General features: G+C 38.5%; 1 protein-coding gene across 2 annotated transcripts; it reads left to right on the top strand.

The window, feature by feature from the left end:
• The first annotated feature begins 5,875 nt into the window (after nt 1–5,875).
• On the top strand, nt 5,876–8,996 carry LOC127787417 (IRK-interacting protein). 2 transcript variants are annotated; one of them, XM_052315460.1, is made up of 3 exons: nt 5,876–6,180; nt 6,327–7,704; nt 7,989–8,996. In XM_052315460.1, exons 1-2 carry the CDS (start codon nt 6,100–6,102, stop codon nt 7,689–7,691), a joined length of 1,446 nt encoding a protein of 481 aa, XP_052171420.1. In that variant the 5' UTR covers nt 5,876–6,099; the 3' UTR covers nt 7,692–7,704; nt 7,989–8,996. The 2 variants fall into 2 exon arrangements, with proteins under 2 accessions (XP_052171420.1, XP_052171419.1); XM_052315459.1 differs by having other exon boundaries at nt 5,881–6,180; nt 6,321–7,704; nt 7,989–8,924.
• Nucleotides 8,997–11,061: the final 2,065 nt, after the last annotated feature.

Raw genomic sequence — 11,061 nt, 5'->3', positions numbered from 1 at the left:
TATTCCTTATGACTAAGCACAAGTTTAGTTATACCAAAATAATTGAACCAAACCGATCGAAATTTTCGGTTTGGTTAAGTTATTTACATGCCGGTTATCGATTCGTTAGTTTATGTAGGAAAATTGGTTATCAATTTGGTTTTCTTTGTCAGAATAATTGAACAAACGAAATCGACTTACTTGCAAAATGATGTCATTTTATAAAGAAACACTAATCCTAACCGAGTATTCGAGAGACCGAGCATGCGAGAGAGAGTCACCAACACCGAGTATTCGACGGGAGAGTTCAAGAAAGAGACCGAGACCGGGAGAGAGCTTTGTGAAGAAACCCTAAGTGTAACCCTACCGTCGCCATCGGTTTGTTGCTGTCAGTAAACTCCTTCCATCTTTGGTCGCCTCCACTTTTTGCCGCTTTTCCCTTTGTTGTTAGTCGTCGACAGAGGTGAGTTTCAAGTCTTTCGTCATTCTCTCATCACATCTCTCTCTCTAGTATTTATTTTTATATTTTTTAATCCTGCAAATATTATCAATCGTCTATTTGTCCATTCTTAAAGATGGTCTATATATACATTTAGATTCAGGTGGGCGAGTTTTTTCCCCTTGAACCCCTTTTATTTTGAGTGTATTTCTTGTTCTCTCATCTTAATCACATTATCACAGCCCCGTTGTGTAGAGCCTAGGCGCAACGTCTTTAGCTCAACGCTTAGCAATGATAGTGTTGACTTTTCATTATGTTAGGGTTTAGGATTTTTCTTTTTAAATTTTTTGACTTTTATTTAGATGTTACTTGTTTGTTTTTCATATCCTGACGATGCAAATTTTGACTAAACAGTGTCAAAATTTTCACATTGAGCTTATATGAGACAAGACAGTTTCTTGGTGATTTGGGTGTGGCGATTAAGACCTTAAGCTACTGTGTAAAAGTTTGAATGAGTTTGAATGCTGCTGTTGTTTAGGATTTTTTTTTGTCGTTGAAATTGGTTTCGTTGTCTCAACATTTCTATTGTTGCCATTCTCTTCTTTGTAATACCCCATGTTTGTATGAGCTTGTCAAGTAATTTCGATAAGTTTAGAATATCGAAAAATTGGTTTGATAGCAATTATAAGTACCGAATCAACTGCAGGGAGTGTCTCGAAGTGAAATTATCTAAGGAAAATTATATGATCTCGATGAGGGTTCCGAGATAAGATTTATGGTATCAAAAGAAATTGAATCAAAAACAATTTTCGGTACAGCTAAAATGCAGTTGCTAATTAGGTTATAAAACCGAATTGTCGTAGGGGACTCCCGAAAAATCAATGGAACCTTAGGGGGCTCCAGTTTTTCATAATAAGCAACCCTTCAATAGTTTCAGGATTAATTGATAACCCGGTGAGGACACTGGGGCAAAATCATCATTACCGAGTAACTTTAAAGTTATTAATTTTTCGTTTTCGTTATTGTAATGTAATTTAATTTGGTGTTTGAGGGTATAACTGCTATTTGGGAATTGTCCAAGTGATATTTATGAGAAAATTGAAGTTTAAAGATGTAATATATGATGTAATATATATATAATTATATGTGTATATATATTTGCGTGTGTGTGTGCGCGCGTATCAGTGCACACAATGGCCATGCCTTGCAACCCATACCCCTGCAAATGGTGGCCACACCTCTGCCAAATGATGGCTGTCATGGAGTGTGTTACATGCCAAGAAGAGTGGGTAAGGCAGTGAGGAGAGGGGTAGGTCACTTATAAATAGGCAGGGAGCTGGTTGATTGAAAAGCAGTAAGGGAGGGAGAGAGAGATCGGGAGGGAAGGAAGAAGAGAAGAAGAGCTATGGCCGAGAGTTGCAGCATGGGGAATGGCCGAAAGTAGCTTGCGAGCTCGAGAGAGAGGGGGGCTGAAAGAGAGAGAGATCAAAGTGAGAAAGGGAGATGGTCGAAAACGGCCATGGCAGCAGCAACAGCAAGCTGCTGTTCAGCGGCCATAGTCGCGGGTATCAGGCTCGGTAGAGCTAGGTAGTGCACGAAGAGGCTCGTGGAGGCCGGTAAGGCGAGGTCGAAGGTGGCCAAAGTGGCTGCAAGCTCGCGACGGCATCCATGGTCACGAGCTCGCAACGGCTGGGCGAGGGGGCGACGTGGTCAAATGGCAGAGCTGCACTGGGCAACAACTGTAGAGCTGTTGGGTGCGTGCGATGGCGACCGACGAGGCCGGTGGCGGGCAGCGAAGGCCCAGTGATGGTGCGAGGTGGAGGCTGGGCATGGCGTAAGGGCTGTTTGTGAGGTTGCAGGGGAGGAAGGAAGGAGGAAGAAGAAGAAGAAGAAGAAGAAAGAAAGAAAAAAAAAAGAGTTGCAGGAGCAGGGGAGGCGAGAGGAAGAAGAAGAAGAAAAGAAAAAAGGAGAAAAGAAAATAAATGGAGAAAAAATAGAGAAAAATCTCAAAAAATCCTAGAAAATGGAGAGAGAAAAACGGCCCGGGCACGTGTTTCAAAGATAAAGCACTCATATCGAGGAAGCTAGAGATGCTAAGTTAAGGTGAGTAAAATTTCCTGAAAAATTTCAGAAATTCAAGAATATTATTTTATGAATTTTCGTAGTGAAATATTTGAGAAAATATTTTAGAAATATTTAGTTTGGATTTATTGAGAAAAAATAGGAAGAAATAGAGAGAAAAATAAAGAAAATGTAAGAAATTATGGAAAAATAGATTTTAATACTTATTTAAATAAATATGATGATTAGGATACTTTGAGACTAAAGTTGAAGAGACTTGTGCAAATTTTGAGGTTGGCACGCAAATCGAGGCGATACAAGAGGCAAGGCACGAATATCGAGATAGCCCGATAAGCTTGAAAAGGTAAGTAGTACTTCCCAACTGAATTTAGTTTTATGGAAAATGTTTGGTTTGTAAGTGATTTATGTTTCTCGAAAATATTTTCATCATATTGACATGCTCGGATATGTATCCATCACGTAGACTGCATACATGACATGCTATGAAATGCATATGTACACGTTGATATCATTGATCACGTGCATTGAGGCCATAGGAAGTACGAACTGGTACCGCTACTTTACCAAGGGTGCCCCCAGACACCCCGGCTTCGAAAGAGGTGGCCATAAGAATGGTAGATAACATGAGGGGTACAGTTGACACCTACGATAAGTAAAACATTACATACACACATGATATAGTATTATATACCCTTACTTAGATAATTCATCATTTAACTTGGGATTTGCCCTTGAAATATTCAAACATTCCAGATGGAGATTGTAGCAGATACAAGGATAAATGAGGTATGAAATGGCACTTAGCAGAGTGCATGAAGAATGAAATATATGTTATGTGGCCCATGTATTTAAGTTCTGTTATTTTGAATTCTGAACGTTTTGAGGAATGTTGATATATATCTTTATGGTTAATGAAAATGTAAGAATTGATTTATGATCAATGTTAAAATATCAGGTTTCGATCATTGCTTTCGCATTTAATGTGTATAATGATTATCTTTTGAGATAAATATTTGGAGGTTCTGGGACAGATTCGAGATATGATGTGAGTTAGAATTAAGTTTGAAAAGAAAAAAAATTATTATCCCAGAATTGTACCAATTTATAAACACGCTCAAAAAATCAGGGCGTTACATTCTTGGTTTGAACTTGGTTATGGGTTTTAGGCAATGTGCTCATTTCCCACTTGATATTAGGGCATTATATTAAGATAAGAAATTAGTTTTATCTCCTCCTATCTACGGTAATATAATGTTATTATATGATTTTTGGGAGATGTATATGTTCAAGATAAATGTATTTTTATTTTGAAAATATAATGATTAATTTAATTTTTTTTCAAAAATATATGGATTAATTTGACTTCCATATCAAAATGTTGTCCTAATTTAACACTTCACTTTATATTTTATTAATCAATAATAATTTTTAATTCCAAAATTATAGATAAATATAAAATTTGGGATAAAAAAATAAATATTTTAAGATTATCGTTTTTGTGTGGTACCCTGTCGCTTGTGCACTCGATTTCGATAAAGGAAATAAATAGCAAGTAGAGAATTTGTCTCACTGCGCAAGATAAAAAATTGAACTCATAATCTATTGATGCGAATTTCAATTTATTATGATCTAATTACTTGACCTATAATTTGAAAGACAAATATATATATATTTTGCTCTGGAGGTGGAGCCGTCAATCATTTTGTTATGTGAATTTTGCCCCTCAATTTTATTACATGTATCATTATCTTCTATCATAAGGTAAATTATTGAAAAATTACTTAATTTTTAATAAAATATTAAATTTTATGGTTAGCTTCAGTGGGAAAAATTTATCCTATTATAAAATTTAAACTAAGTAAAAAATTTGGTATGTTATTAGAAAATTAAAATTAAAAAGGAAGTTGGTATGTATGTTAAGAAATAAAAATTAATTATAAAATCAAAATAAAACAAAACTAATATTTTTAATATTTTTCAATAATTTATTAATAGTTAAGTTGTAATAAATGTAATTTATTTTCAAATAACATGCATTTATTATACCTTATTTTTAGTTATTATACAATTTTATTGATTGATAATAAATATATCCTATTTTAAAATATAATCAACTAATACAATTAGTTAAAAATTAAAAATAAAGTGTAATAAATGCACTTTATTTAAAAATAAAATACATTTATTATAATTGAGTTTTGGCATCTAAATATTTTTATTGGTTAGTAAAAATATATAAATATTTTAAAATATAATACATATATTATCAATTAATAAAAATAAATCCATTGAATGCACCTTTAGTAAGATATATTATAATCGAAATATTTTTTAGACATTTAAGTTTGACACATATAATGATTATTTACATTAATATCTTTTATTATGTGTTATATTAATATAAATATATAAATAATAATTTTGTATAATTTAACCATTTAATTAAATTATTTAGCCGATAAGTAGCATTTAAAACACAGGCATGGACGATGCGCCCGTGAATTCCCGACAGAGGGGAGGGGATGACTTAATTTTACAGGAGTCAGCTCCGGACCACTCCAGTCTCCACTCCTCTTTTCAATATATCGTCTCATTTAATGACTTCACATGCCTGTGTGAGCGGGCCGGGTCGTGTTTCACGCCCGCCCGCCCCCATCTCTCACGTCTGATCTGGCAGAAAAAATTCAATCCAATTCAGGCAGTTGAGCCTCTTTAATTCCACTTTCTCATTTAAAGCGACTGCCTTCAATGCCACCACCTTCCCACCCAACTACTGCTCCCCCTTCCATTAAATGCTCAGAATGACGCCACCTGCCACCTGTCACCTGTACCCGGCTCCGCTTCCTCCCCCCCACGCCCTCCCTCCTTTTTCTCGCAACTTTATAACTCATAGTTTTTCTTCTATTATGCTTTATTATTTATCAAATAAAAAATATAAAAATTCAATTTTTTTTCCTTGTTTAGTGTTAATGGTTGCAGTGCACGCGAAAGGAACCTTGTGACGGCCTTTGATGCAGAAAGCCTACTATGGTACTCGTTCATTCGTATTCATTTCGTGCAACAGATCATGAATCACATTAATTCATTTCATCTTGTGAAGTCACCTTTTAACCGCCGCAAATGGAAAGCCATAAATAGCGTATCAAAAATAATAAAACTTGAAAAATCTGAGCTCCATGAATGGCGTTTATTAAGGGGGAAGAAAATTCCTAGAATAGGAACCAAGGCATTAAATGCCTCAGTTGTGTATGAAATGGGAGAGCGGGTCAAACCGGAGCTCACTCCGGCGAGTGCGGGGCACGCTCCAATGGGGCGTTCACGTGCTGGAATAATGATGGGTGCTGGCTGGGAGATGAAATATTTGTTTTGCATTCAGACGCTGCGATTCTGCGTAAAATCGTGATTACAAGACGACGAAAACGGCTGCCTCTGAAAATGCGAGAAAACGAAAAGAGATGGGAGAAAGTTGTGTGTACAAACAAGCGCAGGGGCAAACGCAGTGGTAATTGCCAATTGGTAAATGGGAGGATTTGCATTTTCTAACAGATAACGATATCCATGTATATATATATAAATGCATAAACCCAAAATTTGAGATAATGTACAAAATGGCTTCTTCTTCTTCCTCGAGGCCCTCTCTCTCGCCTTCTGCTTCTCGCCTTCATCCTCAGTTCACCCCTGTGAGTTCTTCTGTCTCGACTTCATGCTTATCCGTGTCATCTGCTACTACTAAGCTAGCTAGAATTCAAATGGCGTGTGTTTTTCTATTGTCATTATTGTTTGATGTGGGTTTGTGTTGATTTTGTGTTTTGTTGGCTAGATTCAGGAATGTGAGAGAGAAGAAAACGAAGATGAATTTGAAGAAGGTGGTGGTGTTGGGGGAACGCCAAGTGGATGCGTGGATAAACAAGAGGTGGACACGAAACACCTGGCAACGCCGCTGCACCAGAAGAGATCGGCGAGGCGGCGGCCGGAATCTGGGGGTGACCACGGAAGCGGCGGAGACGACCGTGGGGTCTCCTGCAACAAGTGCCGGCCGAGCAACCGCGAGAAGATCTCGGTGGTTCCTCTGGACAATAATGGTCTCGGAAGGCATTCAATTCCGAGCCCCAACGGGATATTGAAGTCCATTATGCATTCTCTGACGAAGAAAAGCCCGAGAACGCCGTCCGACGCGGCCGCCGGAAGGGAGGAGCAGTGGAAGATCGCCGCGGCGGAGCTCTCGCACAAGCTCATCCAAGCGACGCGAAAGCGGGACGAAGCTGTTCTGGAAGCTTCGCGGCTCAAGTACTCCATGGCCGAGCTCGAGAAGAAGCTTACCAAGCTCGAAGTCTATTGCCAAGACCTCAAGTCCGGGCTTGAAGTCTGCGCCAGCAAAAAATCACCAAATCGACCACTCGCCATTAACACGAACCACAATCAGAGCATAACCGTCGGCGATCACGACAAGGTCGTCGAACACTTCCTTGTTGCCGTCTCGGAATCTCGCTCCACCGTCCGATTTCTCAGCCGTTCACTCACTCTTCAGCTCCGGCAAATGGGCGTCAAGGTATTCGACAAAATATCTCTTCTCCTCCAACCCTACGACGTCAAAATCTCCGTCTCCAAGAACCCCAGGGCTCTGGTTTTCTACTTCGAATCGCTCCTGAACAAAGCCTTCTTCGAGGACTTCGAGTCCATCGGGTTCCAGAAAAGTGCCCCGACCCAAATCCTGAACCCAATCGACCGTTGCTCAGCCAACTTCGCATCGTTCACCCATTTGCAGGGCGTGACATGGGAAGAAGTTCTGAACAAAGGAACCCGACATTTCAGCGAAGATTTCAGCAAGTTCTGCGACCGGAAAATGAACGAGATCGTGGCTATGCTGGGTTGGAACCGGGCGTGGCCGGAGCCGCTCTTGCAGGCTTTCTTCGGCGCGTCCAAGAGCGTCTGGCTGGCTCACCTCTTGGCCAACTCGGTGCACCCGGGCTTGCCGGTTTTCAGGGTGGATAAAGGGGCGAGATTCGACCCGGTTTACATGGAAGACATGGGCGGCGACAGGGACCGGAAACTGGTTCCGGCCGTGGTTCGGATCATGGTCACACCCGGGTTTTATATTTTAGGCAATGTGGTCAAGTGCAAGGTGCTCTGCAGGTACCGTGGCAAGAACGGCTATGGCGAAACGGGTCTGACACTGTCGCCCGGATCATAAAAATTCACACTGGGTATGTGCTTTATCGCTTATTTTATGTCATTTCTTATCGCATATAACATCTTGCGTCCAATTTTGAACCATACAGATCGAAGTAGTTTGATTTTTGCTGAAATTTGTGAAAAGAGTGAATCTTTTTGGGATGATTGTTTATGCCAGACAAGGCTCAGGCTGTTGTCTTCTTTTGTGAAGTTTGTTTTTACTTGGGTCGGTTTGAAAATTGACGATGGTTTTCTTTTTTCTCGTTGGGCGATGGGATTGATATAACGTTTCCTTGGGGTGGTGGGTACTGTACAGATACGTCCTCGGCACCGAAGAAGAACAATTTGGGGCACAGAGTCTGTAGGGTCAACGAACCGGGTTGTGTCTTGCAGATAAGTCCATAGAAAAGGCCAAATTTCTTGTACAGTTTCGGCTTGTTCCCAGGGAAGCCTTATCATCTTGCAATGGTTCTCTCTTCTTAACACATTTACGGAACATGTTTTTTAATGGGGGCTGTATTTCACTTGTACCAAGTGGTTTAGGTTATATTTGTAAGGGCATTGTATAATTCAGATTTAGCTTTTGAAATTTTTGTGATTTTTTTTATTCAAACAGTCCTTTTAATTGTTTTGGAGTTTACTATTCTTTAACAAATTTATCAAAATGCCATTGAAACAAGAACACTTAGTCCGAAAATGTAGAAAAAAGATAACTATTTTATTCATTGAACTATGTATAATTTATGTGTTGAAAGTTGAGAAATATCAGCTATCCACTTCAGTAAATGGACCACAATTTTCACCTAAAAGTGAACCACAATTTCCTAAAATGCTCAAACAATATTGACTTTTACCAAATTCAAAAATACTCAAAACGAAAACAAATAACTAATGGAAAAGCAATGAATGATTTAACACCGACTCAACCTGACAAAGAAAAATAAACATTGCATAAAAGTAAATTAAAACAACATGCACTAAACTTTGGCACTCCCCTTAGTGCATGCTTTTGGTTTATTAAACCAAGAATTTCACAAAATAGCTCCAACTTTAACTTTGTGAGTGCTTTGCTGAAAATATAAGTAACTTGATCACTTATTCGAAGATTCTTCAACTCAAACTCTTGTTCAAAGACTTTTTCTTGAACTTCAGTGTGCTTTGTTCGAGCATGAAATACTAGATTTGATGCTACCTTGACTGCACACTCATCATCACACCTCAAAGTGATGTGATGCTCCACTTTCTTGTAGATGTTGGTAATCAATCGTTTCAACTAAAATCCTTCTTGTGCAGTCATTGTTGCATTGCAGTTACTCTACTTCGATACTAAACAAAGCAATATAGGCTTGCTTCTTGTTGTTGTTAGTGATATGCTTAATGCTAGATTTGGATGACATCTATCATATGTAATAAATATATGTGATGTATCTTTGTATATTATTAATAAAATACAAGTTTATCATCATTCATTAAACTCTCCAATTTATCATATGAATGAGTACTTGAATTTCCTGTGTGAGAGTTTTATTCTTAATGTGTTAAGAATATGTGACGAGATTATTTGATAACATGATTTCTTAAACATTCATGGTGCTTAGGTTAATCAGATGGGGACTCTAATTAGTTGCTTATGGACTGACACGACATTTACTATCTTGATTAGTATGAGATACTAATTGTTAGGGGTAATGAGTCACATACCATATGACATGAGGATGTCTCTAGTAAATTCATGGGTGGTTGTTGGAGAACAACGCACTGAATGTAACACTAATGACTGATCACATAGGGACTCTAATTATTCGATTATGGAATGACAAGATGTTTACTATGAGATACTAATGGTTAGGGGTGGTGAGTCATATACTATATGACATGTGGATGTCTCTTGTAAATTTGTGGGTGGTTGTTGAAGAACAACGCACTGAATGTAACACTGATAACGAATCACATAGAGACTCTGATTAGTCAATTATGGGCTGACACGATATTTACTACCTTAATTAGTATGAGATACTAATAGTTAGGGGTGGTGAGTCACATACCATATGACACGGGGATGTCTCTAGTAAATTCGTGGGTGGTTGTTGGAGAACAACATACTGAATGTAATACTAATGACTGATCATATGACATTGTGGATAATGATCTTGTCATCAAGTTGCGATTGTATATTGGTCCTTAGACTTGAACTGACACGATTGTCTTGTGTATTGGTGTGTGAGATTTGCTAATGCGTCAAATTAATCATCCAATTGTTAGGTGGGGACGTTCATCTATGTGGTTCCATATTGTTGGTACATGAAGACAAGTGTTCAGGGATAGGATCTGTCACCCTTGTTGTCATTGATGAGATGAACGTCCTATATGGTCTATTGTTAGTGTGACAGGAAAATCCTTGGCCAAGACAGTATGATTAATTAGGAAAGTATTTCCTGATGTGTCATCTAATTACACTGATAAGATCTGACACATAGTTACTGAGTTTGTGAGTTTATCATTCCATGACTCTCGCTCAGTCGAGACGTTGAGTGATGAAAATATTATAGTACATGGTAATCGTCAATTATAATAGGCTCATTTGAAGTTAGACTTCACTGCCTTCTATATTGTCTTGGACCATTACTAAGCGCTTCCCAAGGCCTTTAAGATAATCACTGGAACATGGAAAGATTCATGTGATAGGTCGAGGTATTTCGGCCAGTGCCAAACAGGTTTTGGTGCAATCTATTTGCTAGCGGGGTAGTGAATCTAGAAAGTCACACACCATATAGCATGTCATATGATATCGGTACTACACACTTGTTATGTCTCGGGCATCATTAATTGTTAATGGTGATTTTAGATATGTCATTAAATGTTAATGACCACTATTCGTTAATAGTCAATGGATATTGTTAGTGGATCATGTTGCAATTTCTTCTAAAAATAGCAACATAGCCAACTACCCTATTCAGAGAGTCGACTACCACAACAATCGATTCCCTGAGGCTATTAGTCGACTCCCACACCACCTTACCCAAAATTAGTGGATTACACATGGCAGAAAATTAAAGGGATGGTGGGAGGTGTCCAGGCAAAATTTTGGACAAAAGGAGGAGATGCGTGTGTGTGTGTTGCTTGGCTTCTGTTTCTTCTCTGTTTTCTATTTTCTTCTGTTTCTGCTCCTAATTGATTACATTGAACATGAGTGTCACGTGTTGCAAATTCGGAGACACACAGGTGCTGGTGAATTAAAGTCCTCAAGCTAGCACGGGACGAGGGTCACATAGTGGTATCAGGTAGCTAGCTAGGTGTGGATAGACTAAGCCCACCTTAGCTTGAGGTGGATTCGATATCAATACAGAAATAGTTTATGTACTCATCTTGACATCAGGCTATAGGTATGT

Source organism: Diospyros lotus, chromosome 12 (genome assembly GCF_014633365.1).
Source record: "Diospyros lotus cultivar Yz01 chromosome 12, ASM1463336v1, whole genome shotgun sequence".
NCBI lineage: Eukaryota > Viridiplantae > Streptophyta > Magnoliopsida > Ericales > Ebenaceae > Diospyros > Diospyros lotus.
The sequence above is the reverse complement of the archived record's forward strand: the minus strand, read 5'-3'. Positions and strand labels throughout refer to the sequence as shown.